Below are 22,521 nucleotides of genomic sequence, written 5' to 3'. Positions count from 1 at the left end.
ACTTCGGCAAGCCTCATTGTCTGAAGTGTGAAACCCAGCTTCAGGAGCAGGCACAATGAGCCTGCAGTGTTCTTGTATTGCTGCTCGGTTAAGGCCATCCTCTACAACCGATCCCGGCCGAAAGACATCTCCGCTCTCCAGGTTCCGCTCGCCCACCATCACAGATCTGGGGTAAAACGAGCCCTAGCGCCAAGCACCCTGAAGCGCAGCTCGACGCGTGCGCTCGCTTTGGTAACAACGGGTCTGGGCCGCTTCAGAGGCCGAGGCCTCGGCGCGTGTTTTATGTCCTCACACCCGCGGTAACTTGGGAGCTGGATTATGACTGTGATGCACTTCTTTACTTTTCCAGACTTGCGTCCTCTCTCTCCTTCTCGCTCCTAAAAGCTTGTGCTGCTGTGTCTGTTCTGCATTTAGCCAGACCCTTTGTTTCCAGTCGACAGCCGAGGCGCTCGAAAGCTAGCTAGAGCTCCAAACCCGGGGAAAGAGCTTGGGGAGATCAGCCAGCGTCATAATCACACACCTCCGCAGATCTCGAGCCTTTTAAAGTCCTGCGGGCTTCCGTTCGCGCGCAACTGCACTTTTGTAGAGTTGCACAACTCACTTCCTCCCAATATGTCTGCAAAGTCGACGCAAGGGCCTGGCGGCAAGAAGCCGGCGTCCGCAGCTACTAACTTGATCGGTACGATTAAATAGAGCCATTGCGCAGAGTGCGTGGTCGTTTGAGGACTTACTGATTGTTTTGCAGCTGGTGGTGGTGCTGGTATGATGGAGGCGCTCGTGTGCCACCCTTTGGGTATGTATTATGCCTGTCTTCGAGCTGCAAAGTATTAATTGAGCCTGCAGATACTATCAAAGTCCGCATGCAACTTTCTAAGCGAGCGCGCATGCCTGGTGTACGTACCGTCCCGACTCGAGCGCTGTCGTTCGGAGTGTATTCAGCTTCTAATCCTGGTTACAGGCCCCAAAGCGTGGATTCCTCAAGACTGGATCCGAGATTGTAAAGCGCGAGACTGCGCTGGGTCTGTACAAGGGTCTTGGTGCTGTCCTGACGGGTATTGTTCCCAAGATGGCTATCCGTTTCACGTCGTATGAGTGGTACAAGCAGATGCTCGCAGACAAGGACGGCATGGTGTCTTCAAAATCGACATTCCTGTGTAAGTGTGACCTTATTCTCGCAAGTGGAGAGATGGCTGGAGAATGTCCAACTTGTGAATCGTATGCAGGCGCAATTGCTAACCTCGTCTAGCCGGTCTCGCTGCAGGTGTCACTGAGGCTGTCCTTGTGGTGACCCCCATGGAAGTCGTCAAGATCCGCCTTCAAGCGCAACACCACTCTATGGCTGATCCGCTCGATGTGCCTAAATACCGCAACGCTGCGCACGCCCTATACACCGTGCTGAAGGAGGAGGGTGTCGGCGCCTTGTGGCGTGGTGTGTCGCTGACGGCTCTCCGTCAGGGTACCAACCAAGCCGCCAACTTCACAGCTTACTCAGAGCTGAGGTCGCGGCTGCAGACGTACCAGAACACCACCGACCTGCCCGGCTGGCAGACGTCTTGCATCGGTCTCATCTCCGGTGCCGTCGGGCCCTTCTCCAACGCGCCCATTGATACAATCAAGACCAGGCTGCAGAAGACACCGGCCGAGCCGGGGCAGAGCGCCATGAGCAGAATCACAGCGATTGCAGGGTAAGACATGACTGTCGTTTTGATTTGACAATGCTGACACTTTGACAGTGATATGTGGAAACAGGAAGGCGTGAAGAGTTTCTACAAGGGCATCACACCCCGCGTGATGCGTGTTGCACCGGGACAGGCTGTGACATTCACGGTATACGAGTACCTCAAGGGCATACTCGAGAAAGGAAGAGAGATGATTCCCGGCGGCCAGTACGAGGAGTAATGCGGGGTAATTCTTTGATATCCACGACGCTTTGATGGTCGCGTGCAGCAGGGCGGTCGTCTGCTCCTTACAGTAAAACATGTTCATACACAGTCAGAAACATTCAAAGTTAGCACAGCCGATTTGTGACATGTGAGAGGGACGCGCCAGGATGCAGGGACCCCATGCAACCGAGTCCAGCCCCACTACTGCATGCGACGTCACGTAAATAAACACACCTCCCACACAGCCCACGCCTCACCTCGCACCCAAACATCGACACCCAGAATCTGCCATTGCCGTGCATAAATCTCCATCATCATGCAGTCTGGTATCTCAGGTGAGTTGATGAGTCGAATGTGTATGAGTGGGGACTGACAGACTTCACAGCGTCCCAGGAGCTCAAGACGGCGCTGGGCGAGCTCATAGTCTCGCCCACGCAACGCGGCCTCATCGCGCGCATCGAGAAGGAGACCATCGTCCCCGGCGCCACGATCCCCTCCACAGCATCGACCTTCCTCGACGACCTCTCCAACGTCAGCACCCTCACCCAGCCCAACGAAGCCCTCTACATCCTCCTGCGCCGCGCCGACTCGCTCGCCTCCGACGACAAGTCCCTCGTCGCCATCACATACGTCCCCAACGCGGCCCCCGTGCGCCAGAAAATGCTCTTCGCCTCGACCCGCCTGACCCTCGTCCGCGAACTCGGCGGCGAGCACTTCCCAGAGAGCGTCTTCACGACCGAGGCCGCCGAGCTGACCGCGCAGGGCTGGCAGAAGCACGAGCAGCACACGGCGTCCAGCAACCCGCTCACGGCCGAGGAGCAGTCCCTGCAGGACATCAAGGACGCCGAGGCGCTCGAGAGCCGCGGCACGCGCGGCCACGGGCTCGCGCAGGCGGGGCGCCTCGCCGTGCGCGCCGACGACGATATCGCTGCCGCGCTGCAGGCGCTGGCCCGCGGCGGCGACAATCTCGTGCAGCTGCGCATGGACTCCGGGTCCGAGACGCTGTGCCTGGTGTCCGTGTCGAGCACGACGCCCGCGGGGCTGGCGGCCGCCATCGATGCGCGCGAGCCGCGGTACAGTTTCTACCGCCACGACGACGCGGCACAGAGTATCGTGTTCATCAGCACGTGTCCCAGCGCGGCGAAGATCAAGGAGCGCATGCTGTACGCGGCGAGCCGCGGGAACGTGGTCAGTCTGGCGCAGGGCGAGGGCGGGCTGACGGTGGCGAAGCGGCTGGAGGCGACGAATCCGGAGGAGGTCACGGAGCAGGTTATTCTGGACGAGTTTGCGGCGGAGAAGGTCGAGGTCAAGCAGGGGTTCAGCAAGCCGAAGCGGCCGGGGCGGCGGTAGGGCGCAGGCAGGCTGTTGTCGAGCGGCTGCGCGGCAAGACATGCGCGGGTGGTTTCAAGCACACAGCGAGCATAGCATCAAAACGCAGAGCCCTGCCTGCTCAAGCACCACAGCCAGAGTCTTCGTTCATTCATTTCATTGTACCCCTTCGCTAATCACCCCTCAAAAACCCCCCGCCCCCAAACTTCGCCCTCTGCCCCCCTTTCCCTCCTACCGCCTTCCCTTTGCCCCCTTTCTTACCCGTCCCATCCCTCCCTTTCAACCACCCCTCCCTCACCCCCCTCCCCCCCTTCCCCACCTTATCCGCCAACACGCCCTTCCGCTGCCCCAGCACAGCAACCCTGTGCTTCCCCACGCGCCGCTCCTTGGGCGCCTGGCTGCTCTGCTCGAGGAACTTGATGTGGCGGGCCAGTTTGGCTTTGTGCTGGGCCTCGGCCGAAGTGTTGGGGGTCTCGGGTGGCGGTGTTGGCGGGCGGGTTGCGCTGAGGTTCGCGAGGAGGGAGGCGGGGAGGAGAGAGGGCAGCGCGGTGTGCGGTGTGCGCTCGTCCTCGCCTGAATCCATTGCGTCCTCGACATCGTCAGCGGTGACTGCCAGACGCGCGGCTTTGGCGGCGTGGCGCGCTGCTTTTTCCGCTTTGCGTGCTTCTCGGTCGCGCTTGGCGGCTTGTTCGGCCGCGAGGCGCGCGGCGCGGGCGTCTGCTTTCGCGCGCTCTTTCGCGGCCTGTGCGGTGAGCGCGCGGGTTGTGTCTGCGGTGGCGGCGGCGGCGGCGCGGACGGCGGCCGAGGCGGACACGGTTTCGGGCGCGGCGTCGGAGTCGGAGTCGGAGTCTTCGTCTTCGTCTTCAACGGGCGCGGGGGTGGGTGCGGGCACGGCGGGGGGTGCGGCGGCGGGCTCTTCGCTGCCGAAGCGGACGTGTGCTGGGGCGGGCGGGGAGGCGACGGAGCTCTCCTGCGTCGAGGAAGGGATTTCTTCCGGGATGTCCTGTTTTTGGGCCTTCTTGGGGCGGCCGCGCGCTTTCTTTGCCACGGTCGGGGTCTCGTTCTTGGCTGATGCTGGTGTGTGCGAGCCCGCAAGCGCCTTCTTGCTTGTGAACGGCGTCACGAAGGCGGCCTCGGACGACGCGGGCTCGGGGGTGTGGAAGCCGTCCTGGGTGTGTGCATCATCACCCGCGTCCGACGACGGCGCGACGACGACCTTGGGGCTGGAGCGGCGGCGCCGTGCAAGCGGACTCGTCTTTTTTGGCTTTGGTGTGGGTTCGTCTATCTCGGATGCCGAGTCTGATATTTCAGTCGCGCCCTTGCGCGGCGTCGACCTCAATTTGCGCGTCACTTCCACGACGGTCGTCTTCTGGCGCTTCGGCTGGCTGGGCGACTCCAGCGCCTCGAGCTCGCGCTTGCCGACGAACTTCTTCGCAGAGCCCGCCGGCGTCGACATGCCCGGCGTCTCGGTGCCGCGGCGCGTGGTGACCATGGCGGCAGATTCTGGGTGTAGAGGGGCGGGGTCGCTGGTGGGGATCTCAGGGACTTGTTCTGCGGCGTCGCTGGAGGGGCCCTGGTACGATGGAGTGCGGCTGATGGCTCTTCGTGCAGCACCGAAAAGCTGCGCGAACATTGTATGGGAGCGGACGGCCCAGAAAAAGTTCTAGTAGCGCCCTGCACCAAAGCGGGCCTCTCGGAGGAGCCAAGAGTTCGGCTTAGCGCGCCTGACTAAGCAGCCGTCCTTCACCACCGGGAACGACATCATCTGCACAACAATGTCTTCGTCTCGTGTACTGGCCTGCACGGCAAGCGCTGCGCTTCGAACACATGTGTCTGCGTTCTGCCGTGCGCGACAGCTGCTGCCGGTCGGCCAAAGCAATGTCTTTTGCCCGCCAAAAGCAGCACGAGCGTACTTGCGTCTGGAGAAGGCTGGACAGACAGATGTGAAGACACAGCGCGCCAGGCTTGATACGCAAGCCCGACGCAAGTTCTTCGGGATCACAAGGGAGCAGAAGGTCTTGCTTCTGGAGGTCGATGTGGCCGAGGCCATTTACCAAGAGTTCATCGCGAACAAAGACCGCAAGCAATACGGGGCAATAATCGAGCAATTGATGAAGAGTTCGTACTTGGTCTTCAAAGTGAAGTCTACAACTGACAAAACCCAGAGTACAACGTCACGTCTGAGCAAATCTCCGGCCTCGCCCTAGTAATCTTCTCCGTATCAGACCGCGCCCCCGCAGCAGCAAACTTCCCCCCCAGCCCGCACAAATCCAACGCCGCCCTGCTCCTCCAAGGCTGCGCTCAACTCAACGACCCCCTCGCCCTCAAACACCTCCTCACCGCCGTCTACCTCAGCACCTACACCGCCTCCCCCCGATCCAGCGCCCACACCCTGGCCTCCCACGTCCCCCGCGCCGCCATCCCCACCTACCGCACCGCCCTCGCCTCCCTCACGCTCGCCGGCCAAACCGACCCCGAAGCCCTCACCCTCACCGGCCTGTTCCTGGAGCGCGAAGCCCAGCCCGCGCGCGCACGCACCTGCTACGAGCGCGCCCTCGCGCAGCCCTGGATCTTCGCGCACGCCCCGCACGCGCGCCACCCAATGCAGCACCCCGTCGTCCCGCCGTGGCTCGCGCTGGGCTACCTGCTCTCCGCGTCCCCCGACGCCGCGGCGCGCGCACAAGCAACTGCGGTCTTCGAGCGAGGCGCACGGGAGGCCGATGATCCCCTCGCGTGCTACGAGTTCGCGGCAAGGCTGCCGCGGGATAGCGCGGCGTGGCTCAGGTTCATGAGTAAGGCGGCGGCGTCGGGGCATGGTGGGGCGATGCTGGCGCTGGCGCGGTTTTATCGGGGGGTTGCGGCGGGCGAGGTGCAGACTGGGGCGCTGAGGGGGGCGCTGGCGTGGTTGTTGAGGTGGCGGAAGGGCGCGGCGGAGCGGTTGGCGGCAGAGTGGTATGTGGTGGCGGGACGGCGGGGGCAGGAGGGCGCGGAGGAGGAGTTGGCGGAGTGGCGGGGGACGGGGGCTGGGAAGGTTGGTGGGAGGGCGGCGTGAGGATGGGGTGGGGATGTATGATATTTGGTGTGTACAGTGTACAGCGTGCCTGTGGCGATAATGTCGAGAACCAAGAGAGTACTCTGACGCACACCCTCGCTGTCGAGCCACGCGGCCATGCCGCCTTGTCCGCGAACAACACGACACAGAGATCCAAAGCCTGCGGCTCCTTTCATATCTCGCCTCAACGACGTTGCTCCCACATCAACGTGTCTGGACATTGTTGCTCAGCCCGTGCGTGTAGCATGGCTAAACTAGAAGCTTGTACTCCATCGTCTCGATCATCATACAACAGAGTCTTCGCACGAAGCACGACAGGCGCGCTTCGACCTCTTCTTGTTCTCCAGTGCAGCGGGGTCGATGTCTTCGTCACATGGAGGTCGCTGTCCGCCAACAAAGCGGTACAGATGCGTCTGTGGTAATTGCCTGCACGCCATGCTGGACTCCTCGTTGATACTCCTTGGAGGTCTGGGGACTTTACTGAGCACGCTCACACGAGCGGGTTTGAGGCCGGAGCTCCTTTTTTCGTGCATGCGTTTTCGCGGTTACTGGTTTGCACACTGGGATTCGTGACACCTCTGTATAATGTTGGCGCTATAAGGCAGTAAAGTAGGAGATGAATCAAAATAAAGCAACCTGTCTATTTCTTTTATAACATATACCCGTGCCTATATTGGGTATTTTCCAATAGGTTCAGGGGTCCATTGCAGCTACAGATGAATCAGCGGTATTTTTGCGGAGTCTATGTAGGCTTTCTAAGCCCATGCCAGCTCCACTTTTTTGTCCTACCAGGTATCATTCATATTATGGTTAGAACAGAGTTGTTCCTACCATCGAAACGCTCTTCAGGAATCGAGATCGTAGCCAGACCGATGCGTGTATAGATGTGTTTATTAGGATCCACACAGGCGAACACCAAGCAATGTGCGTCCTCAAAACCAAGAAACGTGCGATAGATGGCCATGACTGTCGCCATCGTTCCATTCGAGAGCTCGCTCGGAGAATCTGGGTAGAAGGAGCTGCAAATATTGGCCTCCGTTCCCGACTGATCTCCTTCGTGAAAGATACTGGAATCATCGAGACACCACACGCCCGGTCTCTCTCCTATTCTCTCTGCAATACGTCCAGTAAAGCAAGGACCTTTGAGCTCCAACTGACCGGAGAGCAATTGACCGAACGGGTCGGATCCAAGAGGGATGGTTTGTATGCTCACTACTTCGGCCAAGAGTTCGAAATCCTGTGGATAGTTGTACCAGTACACGCGACCTGTGACTGATGCCCACGACCAGCTCGGTGCTCTGCATACTGCAGGTCGACTATGATCCCAGCTGCACCACAGAAGATCAAGAAGAAGCGTTTCCGAGCGCCATAGGCCGGCGTAATAATCACCGTAGTGCTGCAGTGATTTTGCTACACCTTGGAGCGCTGGGAATATATCCGTTTCGTACTGCAGTTTTTTTCGTGTGTACTGCCGTACCACGAAGTGCCATAATCCAGATTGCGTTGGGTATGGCTTGTCAGTCTCAAATCGACGGCCCAGCCTGGTTGGAAGATACTCGCTCTCTTCCACATATCGCCAATCCGAGCACTCACATGTGTTCCCCACTCTGCACTCCCAATACAGTTCATCTGGTCCGAAATGCACCACTCGCGGCGACAAAACCCTTTCTTGGAAGAACCACGCTCGCTGGATCAACGGTGATGTTTCAAGTTCATGCTGGATGCTCAGACGCATGTTGACACTGTACTGCTCATTGTTTGCATTGGTGAACCACTGTGGAGTCTCTTGTATGGTATCGGCTATCGAATAGCAACCGCCAGTACTGTCTTCAGACCTGCTTGCTGCGATTGTGAGGTAGGATCCTGAGTATATATCGCACATTTTACTCCCCTCATGTCGCCAGTCTTCTAGGTCATCCTGCTCTCGTAAGTCTTCATCAAAACTAGGAAGCCTCATACACTCACCTGGATGATGCAGAGACTGTCTATCCAAATGTACCTAACGCCCAAACGTCTTGTGATGTCAATGGTATCCTGGAATGTCGTTGGAAGATCGTCCCAGGAAATTGTATCACAATGCGCGGCAAGTGAAGCTGTCGTGGTGCGGATGAATGACTTCTTACCCCAACAGTGGCTAAGGCAAGTGTAGATACCCTTTTCATGGCAGTCTTCTCGTAGCCGGATCGTGGTCGCATCTATGATTTCGACGACGCGTGTCGGTAATTGTGGCTTTTGCCGGATCTGTTGGCACGGCTCGTGAGAGTCAAAGCATTCCTCAACCCAACCTTTGATTGTTGAGATAGCCGCTTCGGATGCAGTATTTAGAGAGATAGTACCACGTTTTAGTCGTGGCCAGGGGCATGTTTTCCCTGTGTTAGTCAGCTTGAGATCGTTGATAACTGAATAAAACGCCGCTGAACACACCTGTTGTCGTGAACAGATCGAAACGTATTGGACCTTTACCACTATACCATACCTGCATACGAGATGGGTCTATAGCGCCTCCCAGTATGCACAAAGACCCCTCCACATTACCACGATGCCCCTCATATGCAGCTAAAAGACTCGCAATAACAGAGCATCCGGCACAACCATTTTGTGCCGATCGAAGAAAGTCTTCACAGTTCATAGCTGTCACATATTCGAACTGGAGATGATCGCAAAGACTGCAAGAAAGCTTAGACGACTTGCTCCACGCTCGTTGAGAGAAGGATGCGCTGCAATCGTGTGTTGTCTTGGTATTTCGTGCAAGCATGATGAACAAGACCTGCAGTCGATTGTGATGATAAAAGTGTGGTTGAGTGAGCTACAGTTAGGCTTAGGCAGCCGCGAGGAGGTAGTCAGCATGCTCAGACGGGGAAGTACCTACCTAGGAAGGTACCCCGCACTGCGCCTGCATCAGGCTGTGCTCGTGTTGGAAAGAACCTCAAACAACGAAGCTCACCTGTACACTCGTGCTGATAATGTAAACATACCTGCTTGCTCAAGGCGTCAATTACATAGCTGCAAATATGCAGCCAGGGCATGCAAGGTGAACGCAAAGCAGACGGAGCGAACTGCTCATCAAGCTGCAAAGCTTCCGAAACGTCTTTCCGATAAGGCATCTACTTATCGACTGTCACAAGTGATTGTACGCTCACATCCAGTAGTTATATGCATAATTTACTAGCGTCTATGGCGTGAGTGATTACTGCATGCTTTGCGCTTAAATATAAGTCAGTATCAAGAACACTATAACTAGCGGTATATCTTTGTTTATTGACTGTAAAGATAATATGGCAACGCCTTCTAAAGAACCTACAACGCTACTCGGCTTTGTCTACGAGCCATTGCAATCCCTGTCTTCAATCCGAGTGTTGGACTTGCTTCCATCCCTCAACCAGGCCAGCACAATCAAATGCAGCGTTCGTCAGGTTGTTCTCGGAAACGCAAACGCTCGATATGACGCTCTGTCATACGTCTGGGGCGCGCGCAAGGGCAACCTTCCCATTCTGTGCAATGACCAGGAACTCTTTGTCACACCTAATTGTCGAGATGCACTCATCCGCCTCCGACAACGCCTCGGGATTCGTACGATATGGGTCGATGCTATCTGTATTGACCAGAGTGAGACGCCGACCGCCACGACAGAGCGAAATAGACAGGTACAGATGATGGGCGAGATCTATCGTCGTGCCCAGCAGGTCGTCGTTTGGCTGGGCCATGGCGACGGCAACCGATCTCGACGTATCTGGCAGTCATTGAGGCTCCTCGCAACCGCAAGACTCGCCGAAGTTGTATTAGATGACCTTCCCCTAAGCCTTCGAAATGCTTTTCGCCATATCACGAAGAGTGTCAGTCGTGTGGTGGAAACCAAGGGACTCAAATATCTCGAACGAGACTCCGACCCAATCTACGACGATTTCCTCAAGATCCTGGAAAATTCATGGTTCTTTCGGGTCTGGACAACCCAAGAAATCGCCTTTGCAAGGAGGTGTACCGTTGTGTGTGGTACTTCAAGCATGGACTGGACAGGCTTTACCGTCGCGATCAAACGAGCCCATGCTTTGCATCACTCAACCACAAACACAAGAATGATATCCTTCAAAGACAACATGCGGGATGACGTTCGAAACAGAGACATAGAAGACGAACAGTCGAGCGATTATAGCCGTATGTATGACATACAGCTACTCAAATCTATGTGCAAATTGCAATGTAGTGTTCCAAGCGACAAGGTCTACGGGCTGTATTCAATTTTGGAAGCCCGCGGTACCCCAATGCCAGAGCCAGACTATTCGAGGCCATCAATCGAAGTTCTCGAAGAGTTTGCGAAGGCATATACGCGCAGTCGTGGACAACTAGATGTGCTTCGCATTACGCTTCCCGCTACGGAGGCCCGTGGTCTACCGTCCTGGTTGCCTGACTGGTTCGAGGGCATCGCGGTCAGTGAACTGACCTGTAGCGATGTAACTGGCACCTGCATCGTGTGGTTTGATGACTTCCCCAGCGGTATTTCGGCGTGCCGTGAGGCCTCAGCGAGCCGTGAGCTGTCACCGGCATTTGGGAAGCTGAGGGTGAGAGGGAGATTTGTGGGCAGTCTCACGAGGTGCATTGCTGCGGTACCAATCGGCAGTGTTGATGTCGATGACTTCCCCCGGTTTGAGGATTTCTTGCAGACATGTCAAGATTGGTGTTCCGCCTTTGCAAGCGTTAAGACCTATCCTACCGGTGAGGATCCATCTCTTGCTGCAATTCGCACGATTGGAAGCCATCGAAGCTACGGTGGTCTGAACCTGAGCCGGGAGGATCTGACACTGTGGTATGAAAGAATGCTGCAGCGTCGCGACGATCAAATGGTTCTAGATCAGGACAGCCCTTCCCGTACCAGAGATACCGTGAACCTTAGCAACAGCGGAGATTCATCCAATCCTAAGGAACCCGGTCAAAGCTACGATAATAGCAGGATGCAGAAGGTCCAGAGGTTCGTCAACTACAAAGCTAACTATGCATCTTTTATTCTCGACAGCGGCTACTTTGGTACTGCATACAACACATGCCAAACAGGTGATGGCATCTATCTATTAGCAGGTCTCGGAGTACCGTGTGTATTGCGAGCTGTCGATGAAGAGTTCCGGTTCGTGGCGCTTGCGTACGTACACGGCGCGATGAGAGGAGAGCTATGGCCTGACGATACATGCGAGCTTCGTGACATGGTCCTCATGTAGCTACTGATTCTCCATGCCTCGAGATAGCCAGAGCTTGAGCTGTATCTGCCATATAATCAAATGAAATATGTCAATGAAGTAGTGCCGGAGTTTTGTCGCATAACTTGGGCAACATCTGGCGGTGTTCGCCAACGATGACTTCGCATGCCGAGATCTTGACGTCCCTAAGCAGTTACCAATGATGTGAAGGATGGATAATGCATTGATTGGCTTCATTTGCTCGTGTCACTGGTGAGAGCAGGTTAGTTTTGTTGGTACGACCTGTGTATCGTGGGACAAGCAATTTTAAGGGCGCATGCGATCTCAGCTGTGAGCCCGACAACATTCATACTCCTTATTGTTTAGAATCCTATCTTTTTATCTCGAAACGATTTGTTGTTCCTTTGATACTGTGTCCGTCGACATGATGCTGCGTCCTTGCTTGCATCACATCTGAAGGGAGCCAAGCTCAACTTCGCAATATAGGGTTCCACTCTTAAATGAATATGAGAGTATAGCTGAGTGGGCGAGAGGGATTTGGCGCGGTGACAAGGATTCAGAATACCCAGAAGAGGTAGTAATGGCTCTTACAGTCTGCAAAAAAAGCGTCCGAATTTTACCGAGTTATCACGTATTTCCCAAGGTTCTTGGTTTCGGTTCCAAATACTGACAGCCCCTGCTTTAATCTCACTTTCTGTAACGTACCGTGGTTTCTTGGTGTCGTTACCAAAATTCGAAAGCCCTTGCTTCATATAGATGTGAATCCAGAGCCCTTTACCTATATCACAAACATTTGCGAGACGAATAACTCCAACAACCACTCACGCCAGTTCTACTCCTGTCACAGCCGCTGCATCCCCGAAAGATACCAAAATTCTGAGAAATAGCAGATCTCCATCATGGCCAGGGAAGATGAAAACGTGAAGAGGAACCTGGATAGTGTTCAAGAAAAGCAAGCACAGAGATGGACATTGAGCCGTGCGGCTGAGCTAAACCCGCCGAAGACACCACAGCGTATCTCAAAAAATCCTTCTGACCCACAAATAATCAAGCACGCGGTCACTACTGTTAACAATGCTCGTCAATTCATCTCGCCGATCACATCTGAGCCGCAAAGAAAGATCTCATTGACAGATCCGCAAGAGCTCGAAGGAAGAGTGAGAGTTGCGAAGAGAACGAGCGTGTTTCACGCGGATGAGTGGAATACCCCCAAGAGGTTGAAACGCGACCCTCATATCACTGAATCTGTATGGAAATAGACCAAACAAGCAGGGAGAACTCCTTAAAAATCACATAAGGGGCAAAGTTGCAGACATGGCGTACGTTGATGCAATGATTATCTAGTATCTGCTCTTGGCTGGTTACACATCCTGAGGTAGCGACGGTCTACTCGCGAACCTGACATGGCAAAACCCCCACAGCTAAGGCTTTGACTACGCCACGCACATGTACGACGCACCCTCCGCGCCAGAACAACGAAAATTGGCTGCCGAACAACCCCCTGAAGAACTCCGACATGGTCCTGCGCCTCCACCACAAACCTGATCGCATACTCGGCCCGCTTCATCGCCAACACCTATCCCCTCGTGTTCATTCTTGCCACTCAGACCAATGCACTCATCGATCGCTTCGGTCAACCACACGCAGCTAGTCTCCACCTGTAAGACAGCTGTGTGCTAGCCATGCTCGCGGCCCCCGGCCTACTTGTAACTCCGAATTTCGAGTTCCTCTGGCTCTCGTGTACACGCGACAGAGCCACGCGGCGCTCTGGCACCACTGATTTGTACGGTATGTTTCATCCTGACGTGAATCTGGAAGCATGGCATGGCCGTGAAGTGCTGTTTATGGAGACACTACAGGTGTTTATGCGTTCTGGAGAGGAGGTTGCAGGGCGTGTTGTGTAGATGCTGGGCAACTATTTGACGAGAGCTGGGTTTCTTTGAGCTGTATATTCCAAAGCCTATTTCTGTGTTTTGAGAATAATCTAGCCTACGGCGCACTACAAGTTCTAAAACCGCCATTCACGTTGTCAAATTCCATAGTGTTGAATTGCCATCTTAGTACGCCCTGTTCCTAACAATCTTAGTTAAATTCCTCGTTCCAGTATCCCTATCATTCGCAAACACAATCTCCAGCTCATTCTCTGCATTGACTCTTACACCAACACCCTCGCTAAAGGTCTTGATAGAGTCTATGCCAACAGACGTGTGTCCTAGATGATCTGGCTTCTTTGACTGGAGAGCGAGTGCAAAGAGCTCAGTTCCAGAGTTCCAGGCTGTTGAAGCTGAGCCAGTGATGAGAGTGTATAGCATATAGCTAGCTGTGATCGCACAGTATACAGTTAGAACCGCCATGGAGAGGTATACTGGTGTTGATTTGGCTCCGTAGCCGTATCCATAGTTGGTTATAACGAAATATAAAGCCGTTGAGTTTGGCGTTGCTGTTTGTAGTCTGTCATGCCACTGATCATCGGGGTTGGGCAAATTAGCTAGCGTTACAGCCAGAACCTGCGCCAAACTGCGACCCATCTCAAACATCTCCATGAGGTAATGGAATCTCGAAGCGCGAAATGTGTCGGCATGCGTGAAATTCAAGATAATCGGTTGGGCATCCAATTGCCTGCGTATTGATAAAGATTTCGTTTGTGCGATCGTCGTAAACCCGTTCACGAAGTACTGTATCTCGCCAGTATTCCAGTAGGCGGAGACAGTGCAAGTGGTGGCGTACAGCTTGATTCCAGGGCTCTTCGGAGCCTCGCTGAGCAAATCCTCGCCCTAAAATGGCATGCGTGGATTCGTTCTTGAATTTACCGGAGGTGTGACCAAAGATGAACACTCCCACCGATGATGCGGAACTAAAATCTGGTGACCGAATCCAGACAGGACCAAACCAAACCGTCGAAGGAGTCCCGATCGCGTATGGATTATTCATCTCCATGTGGTCTGAAACTTCGTTAACAAAAGTGCCTACCGCTGGAAGTTCGCCGACCGTGATCCGATCGTTTCTCCAATATCTGATCTTGCTGCTGGCATTGAGACTACTGGAGTTCTGCGTCAAGCATTGCGCCTCTACAATTGGATGTGCCGTCACGCTTGTTATGCTGCCATTGGTCAAAAGATCTGAATCGTAGGTCATAGCACCGGTAATGTATGCTGTGGGCAAAGTGGCAACAAATCCAGTTTCTTGATTTAGGGGAAATTCAAACCCGAAGGGGAGCGACCGTAGAATGCGCCGTCTGTTGAGGCCGGGGATATTTTGATACGCGAGTGACATGGGACCTTGACGGCCGTTGTAATCCCAGAATGATGATTGATATAGACTCGAGTTGTATCGCTCAATGTCACTGTCGATAGCTTAGCGTTTGAGTTGCAATAGGCCAGGCGTCGTACACGGTCAATCCTTCAGCAACACCTATCTGACTGGGGTAAAAACTCTCTGTAGACTTGTTGAGGTGGATTAAGTTCTTGTAGCTAGAGAGTGGACTGTTTGGGCGTGGTTTCATGAGGATAGCGCTTGATGGCCCAACTAGCGATGTCAAGCTGATTAGCGCAGGGATGGCAACTATAAAGACAATTCGCTGCCACCTACTAAGAGCAGGTGACCCGAAGAGGGAGAAAAAATCAAGGGACCAGAGGTATGATACCTGAGTTGTCTGGATAGTACTCGTCAGTGCGCCAAGAGGGACCATGTTGTCTATTAGACTTGTTCGAACAAGACAGAGCAGGATCTCTACAATGGACGCTTGCATCACCAGCTCATGAAGCTTAGCTGCAAACTGCAGGGACGTTGAGTAATCTTCAGCCCAACTAACCCAGTATTCAGTCCACTGGAAGACCAGAAGTATCATAGCCCCAGTGAGAGGAACCAAGTGTGACAAGCTGTGTGCAGCAGCAACTGTCCGACTTTTGTAGACTACCGTCTTGCGATGCTCTATGGCAGCATTCCAATTCGAGCGACCTAGTTTGGCAAGTATAGGGATTGCAAATTGGAGTCGAAGATGACGCAGCAAGCTGCTGAATGTGATGTTTTTGTTTGGAGGAGATTTGTTCTCATCGTGTGAACGGTCACACGCACCATCGCTCGTCAAAAAGTTCGTGTATGAGCTTTGAGACCTGTTAAGATGAGTTCAAATGCTCATAATATCGGCATGAAATGACTAACGGCATCCTCGGCAGCTCACGCTCAGATCCAGCCTTGTGGCTCATTGTATGCGATTGGGTGGTAAGTGCTACAAGATGACAGCGTAGTCTTTGTTTCTGACGATGATATAGATCTGCAGCCAACGATCAAAGGAGGTCTGTTTTTGAGGTTGTTTAAAGAAACAAACATGAAGAAAGACACGGTTGATATTCGAAAGGCTACCGTGGGGGCTATGTTACAGCCAAGTGTGTGTGCCACCAACGAGGCCTCCTGATAGGTACCGGTGAGCACGAGACGCACGGTGTTCAAAAACAAGAACTGTCAACCAGCATGTAGCAGATGTGCCCTAACAATTTATACTGTAACTGCGTTTGGAGTAAAGTGTCTCATTGTTTAAGCTCTTGCAAGGAAATGATATAAACAACTGTTCTTGTATATGGTGTAGGGTTTTTTTTTGAACATATACGGAACATGCGATTTCCAATTTCTCTCGACTGCAAAGATGGACACTGACCGGTTCTCGGGTCCACTCTCTCGAACAGGGGGAACTGTAGACCTACGGTGTGCTGCTTATGGAAACACTGCAGTGACACATATTTGCAGATCACGTAGCTCGACTGCAATTTGTGTGCGCTGGAATGGCATTAAAGATGTACGTATGAGCGCATTGGGTTCCTGCTTACGGCGAATATGGCGGACCCGGAGGTATCCGTAGGTTGCAAGGAGCAAGTGGTGTTACGTGGTATGACTGAAGTCTCTATGAGCCATGGATGCGGAGTTGTAACTGTAGATGAGAGTCTTCGTCTTGTGGAAGCACCCACCGAGTATGTCTACCGATTCGCTAGATTACAGTGCAGTGAGAGCCACAATCGCGATCGTGTATAGATCATCCACCACATACCAGGGTACCTACCACAGTTCTCCCCGCTTCTAGGTACATTCCATGGTCTCACTCTCAGCACCTCATTGGGCAGCGCCCTGACAGCGAAACACATAATCAACAAACCAGACCGTTATAGCCAATCAAAGCACCACTCAGCCTCATGTCCGCCCATCAAGAACAGCAAGTAAGGCAAACTTGTACCACAAGCACCGCGCGTCGACACTACCTAAGCCTCCCAAGCGACGATTACGCGCTCTGCCACTTCACAGCCGAGGGCGACTGCGCCTCATCGACATGAGCCATGCTGTGTCGTGGCGTACACTTAGCCAGTTAGAAAACCAGATAGAAAAAGACAACCATTAGCTTTACAAAATCTAACTATCCGTTAAAAATGGCACTTAGCCGGTTACAGCGTCTAGAACATGAACTGGTGATGGTGTTGAGGAAGCAGCGAGGCTGAGAGCTGGGGACGGAGTCGCTAGGTTGCGGCTAGGTGTCGCGTCATGGTACAACGAAAGAGTTGCGGTAGGGTATTCGTTTCGCATTGTGATGGCTATGTATGGGAGCGGTGCGTTGGTGTGGGTATATCGTGGGGTAGCTCCATCATCCCCATGTCTTCATCTCCATCATCTCGTCATCTCCTCAATCTCCATCTCCTATCCCTCTCAAACCTACAACCGCGCCCTCACCGCCTCAACCGGCAACGCCCCACTCATCAACACCTCCCCGCTCCCCGCATCCTCCCTTCCAAACAACACCGCCTCCCGCCCACCCCCCGTAGTCCACCACCCCACCGCCACCCCACCCCTCTCCGCATCCATCTCGCCCACCAGCACCTCCCAAACCCTCTCCTGCACCGCGCCCCTCATCCCGCTGTCCTCAATCCCACTCACCAGCCCCGCCACAAGCGGCAGCCACTCCCCCAACACCCCCGGATCCACATACGGCAGCGCATCGACCAGCGCCAGCGCCAGCACCGCCTGCTCCGACAGCGGCGGCGGCGGGGCGTCGCTCCCTTGCAGCGCGAGCGCGGTGGCGTCGGGCGGGAGCGGGGCGGTGGGCGCGTGCGTTGCGCGGTGGAGCACGAGTTCGAGCAGGGTGGCGGGGAGATCGGGGTGCGAGGCGCTCAGGGGCGAGGGGGGCGCGGTGACGCGCAAGAGCGTTTTGAAGGCGAGGCGGAACTGGCGCGGCGACAGGGTGTGTGGGAACGCGGTGAAGAGCGCGTCGATGTAGAAGGGTAGGTGGGTTGCGGTTGTGGCTGCGCTCTGGGGCGCGGAGAGCACGGAGAGGATGACGGAGTGGGCGGCTTCGAAGGCGGGGGTTTGCGAGTGCGACGGCGAGGGCGTGAGGTACGGGATTGCGGTTGCGATGAGGAGGGTTTCGTTGATGGGGGCGGGGAGGGTGAGGGTGAAGTGCTCGCTGGTGTTGAGGAAGTAGAGGTCGAGCGTGCGGTCGAGGGGGTGCGAGGGGACGGTGCCGAGGTGGGGCGGGGCGATGTGGGAGAGGAATTTGGTGGCGGCGGCGGGGTGCGTGGAGAGGATGTCGATGGCGGTGAGGTAGACGAAGGTGTGTTGCGAGAAGGACGCGGGGCCGAGCCGCGAGGTGATGAAGTACATGTGGCGGAGGGTGTGGAGGGCTTTGGAGGCCAGCGCTGGAGCGTTAGTGTCGGACGCGAGAACTGGATCGCGGAGGGTGCGCGTGAAGACGCCGCGCAGGATTATAGTAGTGGCGAACAGAGCCGCCTTCAGCAGCTTCCACAGCTGAGGGGTCGTTGTGTGAAGCGCCTCTTCCTCGAGATGTGCCGCCTCGTCGGCGGGGTCGATATCCGAGAGCTTGACCTGCCGCCACTGCGTTGTGAGTGCGCGCGCAAAGCTCGCCAGATCGTCCATCATGGTCCGGATGATCCACGGATTCCTCACATTCTCGACCGCATGCGCAATCAGCCGCGACAACGGCCCCATCGACGCCACCAGCGGCCGCGCCAGAATGCCCTCGACCTGCCTGAACGAGCTCGACGCCGCACTCCAATCCAGCCTCCCGTCCCTCCCAACCCTGACATCCAAATCCAGCCCGCCCAGAAAATACGCGCTCTGGAACCCCTCGACCGAGTAGAAGGCGGTCCCAATCAGCACCGGCAGCGCCAAGTCGTAATCGACCCTCGCGCGCTCCGCGTCCCGCACACACCCAAACGCATGATTCAGCACCAACACCACCGTCTGCCCACCCAGCCCATCCGCCTCACTGCGCTCCCTAACCTCCTCCAGCGCCAGATTCGCCGCGTCCACCAGCGCGGCCTCGAGCTTGCCCCGTACGCCCCCCGCCCAGTACAAATCCACGCCTTGCTCCTCCAGGCTGCCGAGTCCGATCAGCAGCCCGCCGAGCACGAGCAGGTGTTTCCAGCGCCTGCTGCGCTCGTCGGCGCCCGCGACCACGGCCTTGATCCACGCATCAAGGCCCAGGCCGCCGCCGACGGGCGTCTGGCCGGGCTGCAGCGCGGGCGCCGTGTGGTGCCGGGCGTCGTGGTGGTGGGTCAGGACGGCTGTGGCGGCGGCATGGAAGACGGAGAGCAGGCGCAGGGGCGTGCGGAGCCCGTCGGGGCGGTCCCAGAGCGCGGGCGCCGTGAGCAGGTGCGAGGTCAGGAGCGAGAGGTTGTGCGGGTTGCCGAGCGAGGTGAGGAGGGAGGACGCGGTGCCGAGGATGCTGGGTGGGTTAGCTTGGGTTGGGGAGTGTCGGGGGTTGGGCGTGCCGTGGCGTGTCTTCCTGGTCGGTGTAGACCTGCAGCGCGCGCAGCAGCGTCGAGAGGAGGCGGTCGGCCGGCATGGTGCCTGCGGTGGGCGAGATGGAGATGTTGTGGTGGTGCGGCGCGTGGAGGCGCGATGGTCGACGTCCAGCTGCGAGCCGAGGTTGCGGCTAGCGCGGTGAGCACTGTGGGTCCCATCGCGGAGCCGCATCGCCAACCTTCACCGTCGACGACGCGCTAACGAACAACCAGCGAGCACTGACGTCGTGTGCTGCCTCTCACGCCCGGAGCGCGTCCTCGCAATGCCGCACCGATGAGGTAAGACCTTCTCCTCGTTTCTAACCCTGCCCCACGTCTGACACCCCCAGCTTCATCCAGCGCCTCGACAGCGCCGCCCCGTTGGGCTACACAACCCCCCCCCTTCCCATCGCTCTACTGGCCGCTTCCGCCCGGCGCCGCGCAATCCTACTACCTCTACACGCCGTCAGATATCCTGCGCTTCACCGTCTACTGGACGCTGCTGCTAGCGGGCGGCATACACCTCGTCGTTGCGCTGTGGGCATGCATCACGCAGTGGCGCAACTGGAAGTACGTGTGGGTAGTGCCGCCCCTATTTTCGCTTGTGGGTGCGCTCGAGGGCCTGTTTGCGGGCGCCATCGTGGGCGGGCTGCTGGGCGGCGTCTACCAGAGCGGCTATTTTGAGATGAGCACGTGGATCCCGTTTGTGTGGGGGTGCATCAACGCCCTGGTGTTGATTCTGGCCAGTTTTGCAACCTATGGTGGGCTGTAGTCATGGCGAAGAGACGCGCGGCTTGAATGCCGAGTTTCGGCAAGCAGGACGAGAGGTGAACAATAGTATTCATGGAATATCATACTCAAGCCACAAGTGCAATCTAACCCGATATGTGTCCCTTTTTCCTTCTCTTAGTATGCAGTGTAGGAAATCAGTAACAGACCGAAAAATAGCGAATGACTGCTGCAGCCAACTCTGCCCTCCGTGCTGCGCATCAGTTCTCGTTCTCCCCAGTGGTGACGTCGAAGTAGCCAGGACTCCTTCCACTGCCTTCCTTCTGCTTGTTCGGCGTCAAATCGAACCTCGGGCTGCTGAGTCCCGCACTCATCTTCTTGATCGCTAGGAACGTCGCCTGCAGCCTGGTCTGGCCCGGGCTGCTCACACCACCAGTGCCGGTAGGTGATTTGGCCGTGGGCGTCAGCGCAGAGGCACTGGGGCTGCTCCCCTCGCGCTTCAGCGCACCGCTCCAGCTCATTGCACGGCTCAGTACCGGCGCCGCCCGTCTTGCCGCGATCGATTGGGTGGGTGGGCTGCTTGCACGCTGCGTCATCTTCGGGCGCATCCCCTTGTGCAAGTTGTGTTCTGCAATGGGGCTGACCATCGGGCTCGAGATCGGATCGGCAAACTCCAACACCACAAAAGACCCGCCTTGAGACTCATACGTGTTCGGTCCCGGGACAAAGTTTCGCACTTTCCGTGGGGGTTCAGTGAGCGCTTTGTGGTGATGGTGCGCTGAGTGGTGGCCTGGTGCCCTGTCAGTCTATTACTCCGCATCAGAAGAGGATGTGATTGATGACGACGAGTCGCAAGACGGAGATGCATGCACGGAAGAGCGAGGGCTCAAGGCAGGAGAAGATATGGTTTATATCTTGGTGCAGGGGCGTACCTCGACTGTGGCGGGCGGTTCGCTCCATACTCTGCAGTTTCAGCGGTGGCGGGTGTTGACCAACCGGCGTTGCAACAAGTGTAGAGACCGCAGTGATTGGGCTAGAGGGCTGTGAATTAATTGCGAGACCCAAGCCTTCTGTTGTGATCCGCGGCGTCGGTGGGAGTACACGAGGCGTACAAACAGTATGCCCGGGAGTAGGTGGTGGATCTCGGGCATCAGCGGTGATATCCTCGGACTCAGCAGGACTGAGATTGATCTGCGGACCCGGCAAGTCTGTAAACTCTGCATGGGGTATGCTGTCGACTCGGGGCAGGGTTTTATGCTTCATATCGAGATCCGTGACCTGTACATCACCGAATTCTGCAGCATCGTTAGCTTGACTTGTCACTAGACATGAGTTATGACTTACCTTTTTGCAAATTTGCCAGTCGGTCGTCGTATGATTCCAGGAGAGTGTTTGAAATGGTGCTGACTGTGTCGGACGCGTTTGAATCTGGCTTCCAGTCGATCGGACAGAGAATACCATGCTTTGCAACAGCCTGGAAAGCCTCAAGGAGTCGCAGGGCTTCCAAGACACTCCGCCCCACAGTGAGATTGTTCAGTGTGATCTGTTTGACTGGTTAGCTCGTTACGCCGCAAACAAACGACTCTTTCTGATGAATGCGTGTACAAACCTGCTGTACCAGTCCTTGGCCGTCGATGATGAACATGCCTCGCAGACATACACCTTCCTCCTCGAAGAGTACGCCATAGTCCCGACCGATCTTGTGAGTCGCGTCACTCAACAGCGGTATTTCGATGTTACCGAGACCGCCATACTGCCGTGGCACATTCTGCCAGTGCCACAAGGAATGCTTCGTATCGACCGAGATAAAAGCAATACTACAGTGTCTCTCCTGAAATTCTTCGTAACAAGTCTGGAAGGCAATGACCTCAGTCGGACACACAAAGGAAAATGCGGCTGGTATGAAGAGCAAAAGCAGCCAAGGGGCATCCGAGTCGGCGGAGCCAGGTGAAGTCGAAGGACGAATAAAAGTGCTGAGCGATACTTCTGCCCTAACGTAAGTAGTGCTGCGTAAAACCGGCATGGGTCAGTAAATACCCTTGATGGAGCCTCCGACGACTGCTTCACAGTGGAAGTCGGGAGCTCTATGCCCGATGCGGACTTGGCCTAGATGGCTCATGTTTATTTTCACGGCGCGCAACAGGCACTCCAAGACTGGGAATTTCTTGTATGGATATTCCGAGATTGGAATCGGTCAGCCATGTCCGCGGAAAAGCTTGTATATAACACCTGTCATGCCATTGACTATCACTGACCTCATAGTGTTTTGGACGCAAGCAAATCGCGCCTGCCCATTCACTCTAGTGTGTCTCTGTTGCTTGGGGTGTTGTTTCTGAATCTCGTTCCACGCGGCCGGATCGGGTCGGAGCGGCATTTTCTTGGCATATGGCTGCTTTGTAGGGCTGTGCAACATAACATGATAATGATGGTGCTGTCGCATGCGTGTCTAGAAGTGAAGTAGTTAAAGTGCTAAACAAGAAACCGCTCGATACAAACCATGGAAAGCGTGGAGATGGTACTGCAATTCACGATTACGACGAAGCACCCCTACATTACTGATG

General features: G+C 55.7%; 10 protein-coding genes across 10 annotated transcripts; 5 read left to right on the top strand and 5 right to left on the bottom strand.

Annotated features, from left to right (window-relative positions):
- Window positions 1-322: 322 nt before the first annotated feature.
- C7974DRAFT_202920 (succinate/fumarate mitochondrial transporter-like protein) lies at window positions 323-2,058 on the top strand. The gene is made up of 6 exons (XM_046136815.1): window positions 323-679; window positions 746-793; window positions 844-893; window positions 959-1,154; window positions 1,247-1,685; window positions 1,734-2,058. The coding sequence occupies exons 1-6, from the start codon at window positions 613-615 to the stop codon at window positions 1,897-1,899; spliced, it is 966 nt and encodes a 321-aa protein (XP_045996349.1). The 5' UTR covers window positions 323-612; the 3' UTR covers window positions 1,900-2,058.
- A 67-nt stretch (window positions 2,059-2,125) lies between these two features.
- Window positions 2,126-3,380, top strand: C7974DRAFT_396303 (uncharacterized protein). The gene is made up of 2 exons (XM_046142064.1): window positions 2,126-2,218; window positions 2,269-3,380. The coding sequence occupies exons 1-2, from the start codon at window positions 2,200-2,202 to the stop codon at window positions 3,231-3,233; spliced, it is 984 nt and encodes a 327-aa protein (XP_045996348.1). The 5' UTR covers window positions 2,126-2,199; the 3' UTR covers window positions 3,234-3,380.
- A 4-nt stretch (window positions 3,381-3,384) lies between these two features.
- On the bottom strand, window positions 3,385-4,875 carry C7974DRAFT_425202 (uncharacterized protein; the record flags this gene model as incomplete). Its single annotated transcript, XM_046144467.1, has 1 exon — window positions 3,385-4,875. The coding sequence occupies exon 1, from the start codon at window positions 4,843-4,845 to the stop codon at window positions 3,385-3,387; it is 1,461 nt and encodes a 486-aa protein (XP_045996347.1). The 5' UTR covers window positions 4,846-4,875.
- Window positions 4,876-4,987: 112 nt separating this feature from the next.
- On the top strand, window positions 4,988-6,264 carry C7974DRAFT_312183 (uncharacterized protein; the record flags this gene model as incomplete). Its single annotated transcript, XM_046138350.1, has 2 exons — window positions 4,988-5,330; window positions 5,378-6,264. The coding sequence occupies 2 exons, from the start codon at window positions 4,988-4,990 to the stop codon at window positions 6,262-6,264; spliced, it is 1,230 nt and encodes a 409-aa protein (XP_045996346.1).
- A 1,117-nt stretch (window positions 6,265-7,381) lies between these two features.
- C7974DRAFT_273415 (heterokaryon incompatibility protein-domain-containing protein) lies at window positions 7,382-8,634 on the bottom strand (the record flags this gene model as incomplete). Its single annotated transcript, XM_046137554.1, has 2 exons — window positions 7,382-8,185; window positions 8,230-8,634. Coding segments are annotated over 2 exons (1,209 nt in total), but the record flags the coding sequence as incomplete, so codon positions are not given.
- A 903-nt stretch (window positions 8,635-9,537) lies between these two features.
- Window positions 9,538-11,471, top strand: C7974DRAFT_472904 (heterokaryon incompatibility protein-domain-containing protein; the record flags this gene model as incomplete). The annotated part of the gene is made up of 1 exon (XM_046146549.1): window positions 9,538-11,471. A coding segment is annotated over one exon (1,934 nt), but the record flags the coding sequence as incomplete, so codon positions are not given.
- A 2,036-nt stretch (window positions 11,472-13,507) lies between these two features.
- C7974DRAFT_455777 (uncharacterized protein) lies at window positions 13,508-15,468 on the bottom strand (the record flags this gene model as incomplete). The annotated part of the gene is made up of 3 exons (XM_046145984.1): window positions 13,508-14,207; window positions 14,320-14,769; window positions 14,840-15,468. Coding segments are annotated over 3 exons (1,779 nt in total), but the record flags the coding sequence as incomplete, so codon positions are not given.
- A 1,527-nt stretch (window positions 15,469-16,995) lies between these two features.
- Window positions 16,996-19,328, bottom strand: C7974DRAFT_463988 (uncharacterized protein). The gene is made up of 2 exons (XM_046146254.1): window positions 19,220-19,328; window positions 16,996-19,173 (listed from the first exon to the last, which is right to left on the bottom strand). The coding sequence occupies exons 1-2, from the start codon at window positions 19,291-19,293 to the stop codon at window positions 17,145-17,147; spliced, it is 2,103 nt and encodes a 700-aa protein (XP_045996342.1). The 5' UTR covers window positions 19,294-19,328; the 3' UTR covers window positions 16,996-17,144.
- Window positions 19,329-19,443: 115 nt separating this feature from the next.
- On the top strand, window positions 19,444-20,128 carry C7974DRAFT_396292 (uncharacterized protein; the record flags this gene model as incomplete). Its single annotated transcript, XM_046142063.1, has 2 exons — window positions 19,444-19,531; window positions 19,582-20,128. A coding segment is annotated over one exon (399 nt), but the record flags the coding sequence as incomplete, so codon positions are not given.
- C7974DRAFT_396290 (thioredoxin-like protein) lies at window positions 20,129-22,346 on the bottom strand. The gene is made up of 5 exons (XM_046142062.1): window positions 21,998-22,346; window positions 21,570-21,946; window positions 21,305-21,503; window positions 20,893-21,255; window positions 20,129-20,750 (listed from the first exon to the last, which is right to left on the bottom strand). Exons 1-5 carry the CDS (start codon window positions 22,077-22,079, stop codon window positions 20,221-20,223), a joined length of 1,551 nt encoding a protein of 516 aa, XP_045996340.1. The 5' UTR covers window positions 22,080-22,346; the 3' UTR covers window positions 20,129-20,220.
- Window positions 22,347-22,521: the final 175 nt, after the last annotated feature.

The sequence above is a fragment of the Boeremia exigua genome, assembly GCF_020726555.1.
Source record: "Boeremia exigua strain MPI-SDFR-AT-0100 chromosome Unknown C7974scaffold_7, whole genome shotgun sequence".
In the NCBI taxonomy this organism is placed as follows: domain Eukaryota; kingdom Fungi; phylum Ascomycota; class Dothideomycetes; order Pleosporales; family Didymellaceae; genus Boeremia; species Boeremia exigua.
This window is presented reverse-complemented; position numbering and strand designations above follow the sequence as displayed.

Coding starts and splice junctions, on each gene's coding strand:
- C7974DRAFT_396290 (XM_046142062.1), bottom strand. CDS start 22,079: ATGAGCCATCTAGGCCAAGTCCGCATCGGGCATAGAGCTCCCGACTTC. Junction 21,947..21,997: donor CGTCGGAGGCTCCATCAAGG/GTATTTACTGAC, acceptor ACGTTAGGGCAG/AAGTATCGCTCAGCACTTTT. Junction 21,256..21,304: donor ACTGGCAAATTTGCAAAAAG/GTAAGTCATAAC, acceptor ACGATGCTGCAG/AATTCGGTGATGTACAGGTC.
- C7974DRAFT_202920 (XM_046136815.1), top strand. CDS start 613: ATGTCTGCAAAGTCGACGCAAGGGCCTGGCGGCAAGAAGCCGGCGTCC. Junction 894..958: donor AGCGAGCGCGCATGCCTGGT/GTACGTACCGTC, acceptor TCCTGGTTACAG/GCCCCAAAGCGTGGATTCCT. Junction 1,155..1,246: donor TTCAAAATCGACATTCCTGT/GTAAGTGTGACC, acceptor AACCTCGTCTAG/CCGGTCTCGCTGCAGGTGTC.
- C7974DRAFT_463988 (XM_046146254.1), bottom strand. CDS start 19,293: ATGCCGGCCGACCGCCTCCTCTCGACGCTGCTGCGCGCGCTGCAGGTC. Junction 19,174..19,219: donor GACCAGGAAGACACGCCACG/GCACGCCCAACC, acceptor TAACCCACCCAG/CATCCTCGGCACCGCGTCCT.